At 39.1% G+C, this 18,430-nt stretch overlaps 1 protein-coding gene across 1 annotated transcript in view; it reads left to right on the top strand.

The window, feature by feature from the left end:
* LOC107671282 (kalirin-like) overlaps positions 1-18,430 on the top strand; it is a 188,577-nt gene that overhangs the window by 113,538 nt on the left and 56,609 nt on the right. Inside the window, exons 10-11 of the mRNA XM_016464176.1 lie at positions 1,870-1,992; positions 15,249-15,440. Coding sequence (XP_016319662.1) covers positions 1,870-1,992; positions 15,249-15,440 — 315 coding nt within the window. The remainder of the gene's footprint in view (positions 1-1,869; positions 1,993-15,248; positions 15,441-18,430) is intronic.

Genomic DNA, 18,430 nt, shown 5'->3' with positions numbered 1-18,430 from the left:
AAATAATCAGTATATATATATATATATATATATATATATATATATACAAATCTCAATATATACAAATTGCTACAAATCTGAAATTGCTAATATAATATATTCTTATTACATTTTTGTGATTTTTTTATTGTTATTTGTTTTTAAATGTGATCTATGTCATTTCAAAAATAGTAAAATATATATCATATTTTATGGCACAATAAAGTGATTGCTTTTTCAGAAAGTATAAGGGAAATATTACTTTATTTTTAACTTGACATTTACACCACTTGACATTTTTATAGTCATTAAATTTTAAGAACTTGGCACATGCATTTTATATGAAAGTTTGTTTCCGCCATGGAATAGAAAATATAAAGTACTGTAATTGTGACTTTTTATCTCACAATCTGAGTTTATATCTCACAAATCTTACTATTGGGAGATATAAACTTGCAATTGTGAGAAAAAAGTCAGAAGTCAGAAGAGTTAAAGGTTGCAGTTACCTTTTTATTTGTTTTATTTCATTGTTGTATTTTGTTATTTAATTATTATTATTTTTTTATTTTGTGGTGAAAATAAGCTTCCATCATTTTAAACTTTTTTTTTTTTTTTGCAAAGCTTTTTCCTTATCACCTCATACATCTTTATTTGTCATTACAGCCTAAAACAGGAGAAACTGTAATAGCAGTTCTGAATGTTTACAAAATACTCCAGCCTGTTCAGTTTATTATGTCATTTCCCTGATTATTTCTTGTACTTGATTATTATCATAAGTTTTATTTGCTTTATGTAAACATCCATTTCAAAGCATAATCAATAGTTATGAACACAGCATCAACCATCATGCAAGTCACAATGACTGATAGTCGAACACAAATGCCTGATTGTTATTGAATTATAAGTTGATTTATTTGGCCAAACAGGTGTTTGGACTGATTGATGTAATGGGTGCCATCTGTGAACTGCAGACCGTTGCCTTAAGCAGCCGTATCCTGTGATGGACTCGTCATGCAGGGCTATATTTATCTCATCAGCCTCTGTTAATGTGTGTGTGAAAGTAGAAGCTGTTTTTAGAACATGCACTGGATGCTTTAATCAATATAGCAGAAACTCACTGACGCAATTGTTTGCATGTTTGATTATCACTTGCAAACACGCAAGTGTAGTAGAAGAACCACAGATACCATGACTGTAACTAAGAAAAAAAAGAGGTCAGCTGCTTGGTGTTTGTTTCTAAAATTAAATAAATTAAACTACAGATTCAGATTGGTTCAGTATCCATGTGATGTTGTGCACCTGAATACACACCTGCATTAAAGAAAAATCACATATGAGATTTATTTAATGTTTCTCCCTAAGTAGCAATGAGAACAAATAGAGAAAATGGAGATTTTTACATCTCAGATTTTTCTCCTGGCAAAAATAGCCCAGTAACCGTGTCTTCTCTAGAGTTCAGGAAAAGATTTATACAGTAAAGTGTATGTTTTTAGATGATATAACTCTTTAAAGAGGTTTTAAAAGTACCTAATATAGCATCACACCACAACCAGACTTTATATTTCAGTTAGGGGTAGGGTTAGGTTAACAGTTTAATTGGACAAATTTGTACCAAAAAGTGAGCTAAACCTGACAAAATCTCCAAAAACCTCGCTTTGGGGACGTCCTCATTCGTAAAACTTGTATAAAAATAATGTGTGTGTGTGTGTGTGTGTGTGTGTGTGTGTGTGTGTGTTTATGTTTCCTAAATAACTGGCTTTCTATGTGTCACATCAGTTGAATTAACTAATGAAAACAGAAGCTCACTTGATAGACTCTCTTTCAGCTCTGTGTTGTGATTATTATTTTTTTCCATGCACTGAATGGATTGTGTGTGTTTGTATGTTGCAGGTGATTGACTGGATAGAGAATCATGGAGAGGCGTTCCTCAGTAAACACACAGGTGTGGGCAAATCCCTGCACAGAGCCAGAGCCCTGCAGAAACGCCATGATGACTTTGAGGAGGTGGCACAGGTGAGACAACAGCCGCATCGGATCAGATTCCTCCAAACCAGATCTAGTCAAGGCACTCATGCACTGCCAGTCAGACTAATACACATCATTCTTATCTAAACCGCTTATTTTCAGATCGAGCCATTCAGTTAGATCCACCCAAAAACAACCAAATGAACAGTTTCTCAGGAAATGTGTTCAGTACCAGTATCAGGTTCAGTACCACAGCAACACATCCAATAAACAGGTTTAAAAAACGATCTTCAAAACATTCCAATGTCAATAGTAGTGATGCACTGAAATGAATTGTTTAACTTAACAGAAACACCGAAACGGAAAGTTTTAGTTTATAAAAAAAAAAAATGTGCACAGTTTTTAGTCACATTTTAGTTTTGGGACCAGTTCTCACTATTAATTAACTATTAACTATGACATTTGCCTCAATCAACTTCTAATTTGCTGCTTATTAATAGTTAATAAGGCAGTTGGTTTGTGGAGTAGGATTAAGGGATCTAGAATACGGTCGTGCAGAATAGGCCATTAATATGTGCTTTATAAGTACTAATAAACAGCCAAAATGCTGGTAATACGCATGCTAATAAGCGACTAGTTCATAGTGAGAACTAGTCTCTAAACTAAAGTGTTACGCCGTTTTTATATCAACTTTTTAATTATATATTTATGTTTCTACCTCAATCTGTTGTTAAAATGTAAACTTTTCAACAGTGGTTGTAATGGAGACTTGTTTTCATGACAGATTTATTCAAATATACATTAAATAAGATAAAAAAGACATCAGATTAAGTAAAAAATGATCTATAAACTAATTATCATCATCACCCCGTCCCTTAGACCCGCGGTCCGGACGAGAACCGCCCGCGTTACACGGCCGTCGGGCCATCTAGTCCCTTCACACGCCTTGGACCAAGGCGAGAAGGATGCAGCTGCTGGAAGAAGCTGCCGCCCCTCGCGCCCCGAACTGGAGAGGGGAGCACGTGCGGCTGCTGGACTCCGCCCCTTACCTGGACCCTTCCTTCCTGACCACTGCCCTTCCCTGTACGAAGCCCGCAGCACGACGAGGACACCAGATCCCCTGTTTTATTTTGGACACTTTATTCCCTTTTCTAGACACTTTGTTATATTATTTTGTTAATAAAAGCCTCTCCGAGGCCTGACGCCACACCCACTGTGTCTGTCGTTTGCTCCTCCCGTGACAATATATATATATATATATATATATATATTTGAGTATAAAGCAATTCAAATGTCTCAATGTTATAGTTCATCCTAAGTACTTGTAAGTAACTTAGACACAAAAATGAGGATGTAAGTGTGAAAATTCACAGTAGATATATTTTGTTGTTGTAAACTCATCTTAAGAGAGAGTTGTGTGGTAATATTGGTCTCTTTTTTGGGTTTGGCAGAGAGATGTGTCTTTTCAGGCTGTGGTTTCTACATTGCACACAAGACAAAGGCCAAGTAAACATTGAATGCTGATTTTATTGGAGAACCGCCACATACCTCCCTCATACTGCATTGTTGAACAAAGAAAGCAATTGGACTACTGGACTGTATATGTTGAGTCTCCTTTTTGATGGCAAATATAGCAGCTTCAATGCATTAGGCGCATATTCTACACTGTTACAGTATATATTTTTAGTCCACTTATAATATTAGTCAAGGTTTCTAGCACTAAAAATAGCCGTAATTCAGTTATTCATTATTGTGCACCACTCACTGACCCTAAGAATTAAAAATGCCATTTTTGCTGCCGTAACATTAAGACTTCTGTCTGTAAATAATCTTTATTATGATTGGATAACCTCTGTGTTCCAGTGTAGTTTGTACTGTTTTGCAACAGTTGAGTTCCTAAAGTCATTATAAGACATTAAGTGATGAAATACACTACCGTTCAAAAGTTAAGTTTGAGGTCAGTGAGTTTATTTATTTATTTTATAAAAACATTTATTCAGTAAGGATGCATTAAATTGATCAGAAGTGACAGTGCAGACATTTGTAATGTTACAAAAGATTTCTTAACATTGATAATAATCAGAAATGTTTCTTGAGCAGTAAATCAGCATATTAGAATGATTTCTGAAGGATCATGTGACACTGAAGACTGGAGTAATGATGCTGAAAATGCAGCATTTTTGTTTTATTCTATAAACTACTGACAACATTTCTCCCAGATTTCAAATCAACATATTGTCATTTAGAGCATTTATTTGTAGAAAATGACAACTGGTCTCAAAAAAGCAAAAAAAGATGCAGCGTTTTCAGATCTCAAATAATGCAAAGAAAACAAGTTCATATTCATTTCTAAACAACACAATACTAATGTTTTAACTTAGGAGTTCAGAAATCAATAGTTGGTGGAATAACCTTGATTTTCAGTCAGCTTTTCAAGTGCCATTTACATTTTCTGCAGAAAATGTTAGAATCTAACTAAATGCTGTCATGTAAAAACTAGACAAATTTGAATTGAATGCACACTTCTTGTCATCTTAAATAGGATTAGATCCTGCTGAACTGATATTTTTAAACAAAGTGCTGTTAAATACATTGCAGAGTATTAATCTGACAGTACACAGAGGAGATGGAGATCACTGGACACTAAGCCCTGCCTCTCACATCCACATAATTCCCCTGAGATGAATAATCCATAATAGCACAGATGACAGATTGTGAGTCTCAGTGTCATGAGAAGGGCCCGAGACAATCTGACTCTATCTAAGTCTAAATAATTGTAAGGGATTTGTTTTGGCTCAGCCATTATTGGTAACCAGCGAGACATATGCAGCTTTTGTCATTCTGACATCTGCTTATCAGACATATAATATCCAAGAATAGACTGATGAAGATGAAGAGATGAGACTGAAAACACCTTTAGGCCACATGCTGATTGAGTGATGGATTCATGTCTCATATATGTACGTGTATACATGTATGTGTGTGTGAGATCAAGAAAAATCAGGAATGCAGCATATATAATAGATTTTTAGTGCTGCTAACCTCAAACTAATCCCTAATGTATTTTAAAGCAGTCATATTTCACGATGTGGTAAAAACTATCCGCTAGTTCTCAGGGTTTCTACTGTAATAGCATTAGACAAGTTTATGGATTACTGTATGCGCAGAAAGCAAAGGAAAAATAAAGATGCACTTCATCAGTCAAATGATCAAATCAAAGAAGCCGCAGAAAGAAGATAATATTGATAAAGGATTGTATGTACAGTAACATTAACCGAAAAAAAAAAAAAAAAAACGCTATGTAGCTGAGACCCTGATCTGAAAGTCTGTGTGTACTTTTTTATTAGCATGAATAAATATTTATATTTGAAGTATATAGATTTAAATATTTATTTCACTTTTTCCATTCAAATTAGCTTTAACTGCACTGAGAGAGAGAAAAAAACTGGTGTAGGATTTACTTTGAATCAGTTTTCACTTTTCAGAAATTGCTAGTAAATTTCACAAACAATTACAAACTGCAATAACATTGAATTAAATGTTTGTTTTTTCTTTTTTTAATTAGATAGGCTAACACATGCTCCAATAATCTTTGTTTTATTTACAACTTATTTACAAAATCAGTGTTTAGAACTTCTAGAATAGGGAACCCTATTATTTGTTATTTATAATAACCATCATTTAGAAATCAGATCTGTATAAATAGGAATTTGTATGAAATTATCAAAGTATCTTGACACTCTTAACTATTTAAAGTGTACATTAGCTAATAATCTGTTTAGAAATGTATAACGTACAGTTGTCACAAATTGTGCTGTAGTAGTACAAAATCCAAGGAGCAAGACGAAGAGTAAAAGCTTTAATCCACACAGAGAAACAAACTACACACATCTAACACTGACGACATGGAACAAAGAACAGAAAGAAATGAGAGCTTAAATATACTAGGGAAGCTCATCAACAGAAGAGAGAACAGGTGACATCTAATTAACATCCATGGAAACAAACAAATGGCGGGAAAACTGGGAACAAAATCTAACACAGGAACCAAAGAATACTAGAACTAAACCAAAACAGAATATATTTTTTAACACCTTCATCGAACACGTAGCTGTGAGACGGGACTACAGGTGCCATATTAAGCGTTAGGATTTTTCCCATTATTATTTTAAAGGGGTGGTTGATTGCGATTTCACTTTTTTAACGTTAGTTAGTGTGTAATGTTGCTGTTTGAGCATAAACAATATCTGCAAAGCTACGAAGCTGAAAGTTCAATGCAAACGGAGATATCGTCTTCTGGCAGTTTAAAGCCTACAAAAACGGCTGGTAGGGACTACAACAAGTTACTTCCTGGGTTCGTGACATCACAAACCCAGATAAACCCCACCCTCGGGAAAAGGCAGCAAAGGGGGCAACAGGATCTGGCTGCAGACTTGCACTCTCAGACACTTGCGCTACCGCAATTGACGTCACTTGCAGTCTTTATTTTTTATTTTGTTCTATTTATTGATTTATTTATTTTTTTAATCTCTCAACATTTTACAACAGTAGCCAGGTGGTGAAGACAAGAAAAAAGAAACTAAATTACATTGTCACTTGCAATCGCCACTTGCACTCTCCGCTACCTGCGACGTCACTAGCAATCGACACAAATCGTCCATGTTGCCAATGGAGACAAGACGCTGTGGTGGTGATTTAATGATTAAAACTAATTTAGTACTATAACATACATAGTCCTGCAAGAAAAAGACAAGACCCGCAAATCCGTGGCCACAGAACAGCAGAATATGAACGCAATGCGCAAAGTCTCTCGTTAAGCATTTTCCTCCCGTAGAAAAACATAAACACTTAATATGGCTTGATGTATTAAGATGCTATTAAGAACGATTCTAATGGATTCACAAGTTTCAAAATCAATGTTCTAAAGCAGCGGTTCTTAATCCTGTTCCTCGCGTACCCCTGCTCTACACACCAAGGTTATTATAGTTTAGAATTTTTCGTTTTTTTTTTATATCGTTTTCAAATTTGCTGTAAAATTCAGTTTCGTTTTTATTAGTTTCATTCATATTTTTGTTAGTTTTAGTTTAGTTTTTATTTTGTGAACACATTTTTATTTAGTTTTTATATAGTTTAGTTTCAGTTTTAGTTTCAGTTTTAATTAAAGTTTAGCAGAATTAACAGATCACTTCCAGAGCGCAGGCCAAAGAAAGACGTAGGCATAATTTAACCTTAGTGAGGCAAACATATAGCGACACAAAATTAACGCATGCTGAGATTGATTAGATAGTAAAAGTATACAAATATACGCCAAAGAAAGCAGGCAAGCCTTTTTTACTAAATTAATCTACACAAGTCGCGTTTAATGTCATATCCAATGATGTGTGTTGAGATATTCAGTATAAAAATAAAATGTAACCTGATTTGGTTTTACATATGTCTTTTCGTATTTAACCATAATCATGATATTGTAACTATGCTGTCTTGCTCACTTTTCCGTTAACAGCCGTGCATCAATCAAAACTAGGACTAATGAAATTCAATAATAATGGCAATCGCATTAAGCAGTAAAGGCTTATATTTGAATGTTCTTTTCATTTATGAAGAATTATAAGCGTGTGTATGAAGTGATTTAGCCAATGCACATTTGTTCAATAGCCTGGCAGAGTGATCACAAGATGCTTGGCTAAAGTTTTGTGTTGTTTACAGAAAGGCGCGTTCTCATCTTTTTTTCTGTTAATTATCATGTTGCATTGCGTGTCTGTTTTTCTTCAAAGCACCAACTTAGAATGCCTAATGTTGGTTTGATTGCTTGTGTTACATGATAAAATAAATAATCTTGTTTACCTGATGTAATAGATTTAATGCGAGTGCGGTTCGGATCGCGACTCGCGGTCTTTATGTCAAACGGTTCTGGTCTGGTATAGAATTAAATTAGTGCTGCTGTCAGATAATGGGTCGATTGTTCTGTTAAGTACTGCTGGTGCACGTTTACCAAACAGGACCCGTGCAGGCTTTAAATTGCTTTGCGTCTCTCCGTCAGATAACCTCATGTGCATCATAAGCCATTACAGGTAGGCTATTTCCCTAAACCTCCACACAGCTCGTATATTTTTTCCGCCAAAGGGTGAGAACGTAATGATTACGAAACGATTATTTATTTTTGATAATTATTATTTTATTTCAGTTAGTTTTTCAATAACTGTGGTTAGTTTAGTTTCGTTTTAGTTTTTCAATTATGGTTGCCGTACTGTATTAAAGCTTTAATCAGGATAAAACCGTATTTTTAAAAGCTAACATAAGCAGTAGCATTTATAAATAACAGCATATCTAAAAGTATGAGACAACAACGAACAAAAACCATTGTAAAGATAGGTTGTGCATCATATTTAAACATACATTATATGAATATGCCATCTATAGAGATGAATGGCAGTCACTGAATGGCAGTCATTTTTTTTCTGGGCACATATTAGCATTCATTCATTAGAGAGTTTGATTTGTAGCAGTGTGTTAATTTACCATAAGCTAAAGTCCTTCACAAACAGTCTGTATGCTGTCTGTGAGCACCTGAAAGGTACCTCCACAGATCTAACTTCTTGTACTCCCATTTACACAACGAAAAAAAAATAAGACCTGATCGTTCAGTTTGTGATGCTTTTTGATTTAATGAAGCCATCAGTGTTTCCACCATCCCTTTCCTGTACTAAAGATCAGTCTTTACAACCTGATGGCAAGCTTCAGTTGAATGAAAACGTCTCAGGTTATGCATGTAACCATGGTTCCTCGAGGGAACGAGACACTGCATCGGTGGACGCTTTGGCAACGCCCTTCAGCATGACCGGCTCTGAACCACGTGTGTAATCAGTCCAATGGATGGTCAAGATGTCACGGGCAGAGTGACGTAGCGACCAGGAAGCTTAAAAGCACGTGCGGTGAAACCGGCGTCAGCTTCTAGGAGTGAAGTATGGCCCTGTGATGCAGTGTCTCGTTCCCTCGAGGAACCATGGTTACATGCATAACCTGAGACGTTCCTCTTCAGGAACTCGAGCTGCGTCTGAGGACACTTTGGGAACGAGTGTGCCCACGCCGCCAGACTTTCAAATCTCTGCCTAGTGTGGAAGCCTGCACAGCTAGGGCGAGAGAACAGAAGAGCCCGGAATGACTCGCATTTCTAGGCCATAGAACCTGACAAAGGTTAGGGGCGTGGACCATCCCGCAGCATCGCAGATGTCCTGCATCGAGACACCTGCCAGGAAGGCCTTGGAGGCCGCCACAGTTCTAGTAGAAAGTGAGCCTTGACCCCTAAAGGCGAAGGGAGATCAGAGGACTCATAAGCGATCAAAATGGCATCTACTATCCACCGACTGAGGGTCTGTTTAGAAGCTGGAAGACCTCTCTTAGGGGGACCATAGCACACAAGCAGTTGGTCCGCACTTCTCCACAGGGCAGCTCTGTGGACGTATGCGTCCAGTGCTACGTTCCCGGGCGGTGACTGAGAGTGGCTCTCGCTGGAGGCCGCTGCGCCCTGTAACTCCAGCAGGGTTAGCAGACCGATCTCCTGAGGGCACTGAGGTGAGACGGAAACCGTGTAATGCGTTGTAACCCGCTCCACCCCAGAAGGGCCTGCCCTCACGAGTCCTGGGCCAGTGGCGTCAGGACTTCTTGGCCGAGGATCTCTTAGTCTTAAGTACGGTCCGCAGATCCGGCTTAGACTTCGAGGCCCCCGACCCAGAGCGACTCACGGCCCCGACGCTGGGGAACATGTGAGGCGACGCTCTGTTTTTGTGCCTCCCTGTATGAGGAGCTGGTACTCGGAGGGGGCTGCTCCCGCCCGGTAGCCCTCAGAGCTAGCTAACCAATCAGAGCCCATCGCCTATTTCTGAGGGCGGGGCTTCATAAAAGGAGGAAATGATCAGCTCGTTTCTCAGAGAAGGGACTGAGGGTGTGGAATACATGTAAATTATGTGAAAAATAATGCGTTTTTTTAAAAACTAAGCATTAACACATGTTAGACTGCACCCCATAAACACAATCAAGCCTAGAAAAAAAACAGTGAACCACTCCTTTAATACACAAGTGGACGAGTTATTTTCTTGTGGCTCTAACAAAGGTTAAATATACAGTTTAGTGGTCATGACACTGCAGATTGCTGTGTTGACCAATTACAATCAAGTATTTCAGAGAGCCTTACAATAATAATTATACAATCTTAAGTATAAAAGTAGCTCCTAAAACTATTAATAATGTCCCCTCGAATGTTCAGACAAATACAGTAGCTGAGCAAGTTATAAGTTGAAAGGATGAAAAAGATTCATCCTTTTGTAACTTGTTGTTACCCTCATTTAATAATTTACATAATGTGATTTATCCATCTGTAGCTTAAATGCTGCAAGTTTGGTGATTATTGTCACACTATTAAGTCTGTTGACAGCTTCCTGTCTCATGACTTTGGTCCTGATCACTGGTGTGATGATCTCCTCTATTTAATAACCACAAATCAGACTCCGTTCACGTCTGATGTGTGACCATGAACAGCACTCACAAATCCACAGTGATCCAAAGAAATATCCTTAGTCAGGATACACAGCATATTACATTTTTAAACACACAAAAGTGTGAAAGCATGAAATTTATGGGGTAACAGTGTAACAGAGAGAAAATATCTCTGATCTTTTATATTAGCAGGGCTTTATGGACTAATATTTGCGAATGAAACGGATGAAATCTCTCACTAGAAATGTAATGTTGTAACTGTGTGTTTAATGAAGGATTGAAACCCTCTGGAGCTGTAAATGTGTTCTCATTCTCCACAGTCACAACAGGTGAATACACATGTAATTATCTCATGATAATTAGCCGACCTCTCCTGACAGCGCCTTACCTTGTGTCTGACAGTGGGGAACAGTGTGGACTGGGGTGAAGATGCTCCTGTCCCAGCAGCCAGTGTGCCGCTTTTCCTCTGTTTTTGGCTGTGTTAAGGTCACAAGGTGATAATCCGTGATAACTGTTGGTTCTGATGGGGTTCGTGCTGATTGTAATGGGGTGATGTGTGCCAGGATGGGATAACCCACTGCATTAGTTATAAATGGACGTGTAATTTCAGATGTGAGGAAAATGTTTAAGGTGATAAGAGCAAATTACGGAGACCCTAAAGGGACATGGTGGTGGAAAAAAAAAACATGGAGAGAGGAAAAAATATTTTTCAATTTGTTTGCGTTCTCTCGCAAAACCAGTTGAGTTCGGACAAACACTTCCTATTTACTCTACAGCTTGCAGTGGTTCATACAGCTCTGTACGTTCACAATGAAGCGGTTCATAAAGTTTTATTGAACTTGGACTCAAGTATAAAGAAATACAGTCAGTGCTTATAGTTCAAGGCACAGTTTTGGGACATTCTGAAACGCTTAATGTGGCTTCATGTACTAAAACAGTGACATTGGAGGACCAAATTCAGTACACACCATATTAATAATTACTATTATAACACTATTAATATGAATAACCTTATTAATAATTTTACTAATAAAATATTATTTACAGACAAGCAGAATAGGCCAGAATATGGACGCTAAAATGCACGTTAAGCTTTCTCTCCCCATAGAAAACGTCTCAGGTTACGCATGTAACCATGGTTCCTCGAGGCAACGAGACGCTGCGTCGGAGGACACTTTAGGAACGCCCTTCAGCGTGACCGACTCTGAACCACGTGTGTAATCAGTCCAATGGATGGGCGAGACGTCACGGGCGGGGTGACGTAGCGACCAGGAAGCTTAAAAGCATGTGCGGTGAAACCGGCCTCAGCTTCTAGGAGTGAAGCAAGCGCTGGCAGAGATGCCGAAAGTATGGCCCCGAGACGCAGTGTCTCGTTCCCTCGAGGAACCATGGTTACATGCATAACCTGAGACGTTCCTCTTCAGGAACTCGAGCTGCGTCTGAGGACACTTTGGGAACGAGTGTGCCCACGCCGCCAGACTTTTAAATCTTTGCCTAGTGTGGAAGCCTGCACAGCTAGGGCGAGAGAACAGAAGAGCCAGGAGTGGCTCGCATGTCTAGGCCATAGAACCTGACAAAGGTTAGGGGCGTGGACCATCCCGCAGCATCGCAGATGTCCTGCATCGAGACACCTGCCAGGAAGGCCTTGGAGGCCGCCACAGTTCTAGTAGAAAGTGAGCCTTGACCCCTAAAGGCGAAGGGAGATCAGAGGACTCATAAGCGATCAAAATGGCATCTACTATCCACCGACTGAGGGTCTGTTTAGAAGCTGGAAGACCTCTCTTAGGGGGACCATAGCACACAAGCAGTTGGTCCGCACTTCTCCACAGGGCAGCTCTGTGGACGTATGCGTCCAGTGCTACGTTCCCGGGCGGTGACTGAGAGTGGCTCTCGCTGGAGGCCGCTGCGCCCTGTAACTCCAGCAGGGTTAGCAGACCGATCTCCTGAGGGCACTGAGGTGAGACGGAAACCGTGTAATGCGTTGTAACCCGCTCCACCCCAGAAGGGCCTGCCCTCACGAGTCCTGGGCCAGTGGCGTCAGGACTTCTTGGCCGAGGATCTCTTAGTCTTAAGTACGGTCCGCAGATCCGGCTTAGACTTCGAGGCCCCCGACCCAGAGCGACTCACGGCCCCGACGCTGGGGAACATGTGAGGCGACGCTCTGTTTTTGTGCCTCCCTGTATGAGGAGCTGGTACTCGGAGGGGGCTGCTCCCGCCCGGTAGCCCTCAGAGCTAGAGAGCGGCGAGGGAGGAACCTCTGGAACGTCGCCACCTGTTTACGAGCCTCCTGGTACCTATCGACGACAGAATTGACGGCGTCACCGAACAGGCCAGAAGGTGCAAGGTGCCGCCACCATAGCTGCCATAGACCTGCCGATGGCACGGGCGGTCTCCTTAGTGGTGCGGAGAGACCAATCAGCCGTCCTCCTGAGCTCGGTAATATCCTCGGATTTTACCTGCTCACCCTCATCCAGCTCTTTGAGCAGGTCGGCTTGGTACACCTGCAGACACGCACCAGCCTGACCCGCTGCCGAGTACCCCTTGCCCACCAGCGCTGATGTTGTGCGTATCGGCTTGGAGGGCAATGCCGGAGCCTTTAAAGACGATGCAGCATCGGGAGACAGATAGCTCGCGAGCATCTGTTCTACCCGGGGCATTCTCTTATAACCACACTCACTCATCCCTGCCACATTGCCGTAATAATCAGAAGCGGAGATAAAGAGGCGGGCTGCAATGCGGGCAGTCAACTCTCTTGAAAGCCGACTCAGCATGCTCCGCTCCCAGGCAGACAACGCACAAACTGTGTGTATCCCCACCCGTAATGTAACGCGGGCAGGGAGGAACACACAGCCTGAAACGCAGCCTGCCCTCGCCCTTGCTTAGGTGCTTCTTTTTGTCTTGTGCTTTTGACATTATTTGAACAAACAACACCAAATAAGACTCACAAACGAATATCAGACTGACACACACACAGAGCGCTTGCTGAATAACAAAAAGCTGACGCCGGTTTCACCGCACTTGCTTTTAAGCTTCCTGGTCACTACGTCACCCCCCGTCCCCCCTGTGACGTCTCGCCCATCCATTGGACTGATTACACACGTGGTTCAGAGCCGGTCACGCTGAAGGGCGTTCCCAAAGCGTCCTCCGACACAGCTCCTGAAGTTCCTGAAGAGGAACTGTTATAAAGAAAACACTTAACATGGCTTAGTGGAAGAAGAAAGCAATATAAAAAGCCCAAATTTGGAATACAGTTTATTAAGAAATATATACTATATTCAGGCAAACAGATGAACCCAGAATATGAACGCAATGCACTGAACAGCATGTCAAGTGTTTTCCTACCATAAAAACATTATAAAGAAAATGCTTAAGGTAATGGACAAAAAAATATCAAATCTGTTATACAGTTTATAAATAAAATATATTACGCACAGCAAAGCAGATGAGCCCAGAATATGAACGGAATGCGCAAAGTTTCATGTGTTTTCTCCCCCCGTAGAAAAAACATTATAAATAAAAGGCGAACGCAAAGTTTCTCGGGGGAATGCAAAAGTTTTGCGAGAGAGCGCGAAAGATTTGAAACATGTCCCTTTAGGGGCTCCGTAGTAATTAATCCTGTCATTGATTTAATTGATTCCTTGTGAAGCATTCGATTTGTCCTGGCATCTCTAATGGGAAATTGTTGTTTCCCTGGGATTGTTGTTGTTAATGGGAAATTTAATTTCCCCTTTTTTATGCCAGAAGGCCTTAAACAGGACATGTATATGTATATGTATATGTATATGTATATGTATATGTATATGTACACTGTTCAAAATTTTGGGGTTGGTAAGATTTACTGGTATTTGATAACAAAAATACAGTAAAAATTGTGGAATTTATTGTGAAATTTACAATAATTGTTATTCCTGTGATGTAAAGCTGAATTTTCAGCATCATTACTCCAGTCTTCAGTGTCACATGATCCTTCAGAAATCATTCTAATATTCTGATTTGCTGCTCAAGAAACATTTCTTGTAATTATCAATGTTGAAAATAGTTGTGCTGCTTATTTATTTATTTTTGTTTGTTTTTTGTGGAAACTGTAGCAGTTTTGTTTTCAGGATTATTTAATTAATAGAAAAGTTATTTTTTTTAGATTTGTCTTTCTGTATCAATGGAACATAATTTCTGAGTAAATTATCATTTTTATTGCTGCAAGAACTCTTGACTAACTTTATAAGTATATCTTGAACTAAGTAAATAAATAAATGAGTGCTACAAAAGTAGTGTGGTCCATTTAAATGACAAATGACAAACCATTCATCACAATACTCAGATCACTTACAATCACTTTCTTTTGCTCTGGTCTGGTGTTAATAATAATAATATCAGATGAGAACAACTGAACTAGATTACAACACTAAATTTGCAACATTGACACTGTTATTGAATTGAATTGAGCTGAATGGTGACTCTGATGCCTTCTGTAGAGCTGCTTTATAGCTTAATTGAATTTGTTTTATAATTAATAGTCTTTGCAACATTGACAGTTACTAAACTGAATTGAATCAACATTGAACTAAACTGTGTGATTCTGTTGTCTTCTGTATAGGCCTGTAATCGAATTTGTTTCATAATGTATTCATTTCACAACAACAACACTGTTGTTTTCATGTTTATTACTGTGAAGATGCTTTGAAACAATCTGCACTGTGTAAAGTGCTATATAAATGCATGTGACTTTACTAATATTATGTCAATTTCTAAATGTTAACATAAACAAACGCTCATTGATCGAGCTTTGCCTGGTCTTCTCTCTCCCGGATCAGAACACCTACACTAATGCAGATAAACTCCTGGAAGCGGCCGAGCAGTTGGCCCAGACGGGCGAGTGTGACCCTGAGGAGATCTATAAGGCGGCGCGACACCTGGAGGTCAGAATCCAGGACTTCGTCAGGAGAGTGGAACAAAGAAAACTACTGCTGGACATGTCCGTCTCCTTCCACACGCACACTAAAGAGGTAAGACTGACACACATACCTGGTGGATTACAGAGGAATGCTGGGAGGTTTTGCTGAGCAGTGCCAGATGTGCTCGAAGAACACGCTGTTTACCTTTCCAGATGCCAATCAGGCGCTTGTGTGAAATGTTAAATGCTTTTGCCATTACGTAATTCATTACGTGTTTAAGGCACGTTACTGCAGCAGTCAATAGCAGTGATTATTAGTGATTTATTATGCAGTAATGTGACATTACACTACATCCATCACCTCGTGCTCTCTGCGTTTGAGAAGGACAGAGAGTGTAAATATGTTGGAGGGTTAAGTGGCACAATCCATCTTTCTGGGGCGGTTTGGTGCGGTGCTTGTCTCATGGAGCTCAAGCGTGAGCTATAGTTTTGTTGATGTATGGCGATTGTAGGAATGTGGTTTTCTCACGCCTGCCTCTGATGTCCTGATATCGCTCTCTCTCTCTCTCTCTCTCTATGGAGACTAAGATCTTTCTAAACACATCTATGTCAAGGTGAATAAAGACATGCTTAATGTACGTTTACGGTATTTGCAAAATGAGTTTTGGTGAAATGTCTTCTTTTGAAAGAAGTTGGTGCTCTTATGAGCACCAAGGCTACATTAACCTGTATTTGATTTAAAAAATAAAATAATATTTTTGAAATATTACAATTTATTAATAACTGTAATGCATTTCTGTGATCAAAGCTGAATTTTCAGCATCATTACTCCAGTCTTCAGTGTCACATGATCCTCCAGAAATCATTCTATTATGCTGATTTGCTGCTCAAGAAATATGTTCATATTATTGTCTCTGTTGAGAACAGTTTTGCTGCAAAATATTTATTGTGTAAACTGTAATAGATATCGTTCAGGATTCTTTGATGAATAGTTTTTTTTTTTTTTTTAAAAACAGCCTTTATTTTAAATAAAATATTTTTGTAACAATGGAAACATCTTTACTGCCACCTTTGATCAATTTAATGCATCCTTACTGAATAAAAGTCTTAATTTCTATCATAAATCATTCTAATATGCTGATTTGGTACTCAAGAAAGAAAGTGCTCAGAGCTTGCACTTTCATAATTTCATAATAGACTTAATGAACTTTTCATTTCTTTAGTTTTCATTAAAGCATCGACTTTGTCTAAGATGTTTCGGTAACACTTTAGTATATGGAACTGTTCTCACTATTAACTAGTTGCTTATTAGCATGCCTATTATTAACATACTTGCTGTTTATTAGTACTTATAAAGCACATATTCTGCGTGACCATATTATACATCCCTAATCCTACACAATACCTAAACATAACAACTACCTTACTAACTATTAATAAGCAGCAAATTAGGAGTTTATTGAGGCAATTAATGGTTTAATAGCGAGAATTGGACCTTGTGTGACCTATGTTTCTCCTCAAATTTCTTAGAAGAAATAAAAACATACCAAAATGAGTCTATTGTTAGCATACATATTTGAGTGCTTATTTGTGATTTTTATTTCTTATGGATGTAAATATAAATATAGTATTTGGAAGTTTTAATAATTTTATCTTTGCGTTTTTCAATAATGCATATATACACATTTTTAAGTAATACATGTGTTATTACCATGTAATAAATCAAATAGCTGTAGTTCTAGTAAGTGATACATATTTATACAACAGTTCGTTCTGGTTCTCAAATCTGATTAGTTGAGAACTGTGAGATATTGTACTGCTATCGCTACAGGAACGCCCTTTCACAATTTATCACTCCGCTTGTTCTAGCCGGGTCTATGTTTTTTTAATTATTCACTGAGCTAATCGTAGGGTACGTTAGTTAATATAAGAAGAAACATCTAGCTTCGCGGTCTCTCTCTCTGTCTCATTTGGATGCAAGGCTTGCCGCATTGTTTCTCTCTTATAACCTCATTATTTCTCACTAATAACCTAACTGAAGCAGCACATGCCCTTGATACGAATTCTAAAAGTGACGTATGTTTAACTGTCAACTTGAGCTTTGAATCCGTGGCGGAAGGAAGTAGTTCCGCACAAAAGAGGGTTTTATTAGGCACTCCGTTGTTTCTTGTTTAATTACACACATTCCGTCGAACTGTTGTATAAACGCAATATCACTCTCGTACTCTCCACACAGTTAGCAGCTAAAGAGCAACTCTGAGTCTTACATGAGCAATATCACTCTCGTACTCGAGCGATACCGACTCTATATCAGCAGCTGTGATTAGGCCAGAGGCAATCACAGCCGCTGATATAGAGCCGGTATCGCTCGAGTACGAGAGTGATATTGCTCATGTAAGACTCAGAGTTGCTCTTTAGCTGCTAACTGTGTGGATTTTTCCAGACACGTTCCATTTCACAGCTGCAGTGAGTGAGTGTGTGTGTGTGTTGAGAGTAAAAAGCGCTACATTATGTGAGCTGAGACTAACATCAGCGGTTCTTGGCTAAAGGAGGTTCTCCTGCAGGCCAAACGTTTACAGTGTTTCACACTGGCCTGGAGAGTTTCTGCACCGTCCTACTGAAAGAGGTCACAACACAGGCCCTTGAAATCGCACAGTTTTAGCAGCACTCCAGAAACACTTAATTTCAGTCGGAAAACCCACACACACACACACACACACACACACACACACACACACACACACACACACTTAAGATCAGTGTCAGGTGAATGTAGCCTCTGTAAATAGTTCAGACAGAGAACAAGCTCAACAGGTATATTATACACCTTCAGCAGTTATATACCTCGATAGTGCACACGTCTATTTGATGTTTATGCTAGATAGTTTTGTGTCAGAACAAAGTATATTGACTTTTTCATCCCTTTATATATATATATATATATACACTGAACAAAAGTATAAATGCAACACTTTTGTTTTTGCCCCCATTTGTCATGAGCTGAACTCAAAGATCTAAGACTTTTTCTATGTACACAAAAGGCCTATTTCTCTCAAATATTGTTCACAAATCTGTCTAAATCTGTGTTAGTGAGCACTTCTC

Source organism: Sinocyclocheilus anshuiensis, unplaced genomic scaffold, assembly GCF_001515605.1.
Source record: "Sinocyclocheilus anshuiensis isolate Anshui unplaced genomic scaffold, SAMN03320099.WGS_v1.1 scaffold284, whole genome shotgun sequence".
Taxonomy (NCBI): domain Eukaryota; kingdom Metazoa; phylum Chordata; class Actinopteri; order Cypriniformes; family Cyprinidae; genus Sinocyclocheilus; species Sinocyclocheilus anshuiensis.
Note: the sequence above shows the minus strand (reverse complement) of the source record. Positions and strands in the feature narration are given on the sequence as shown.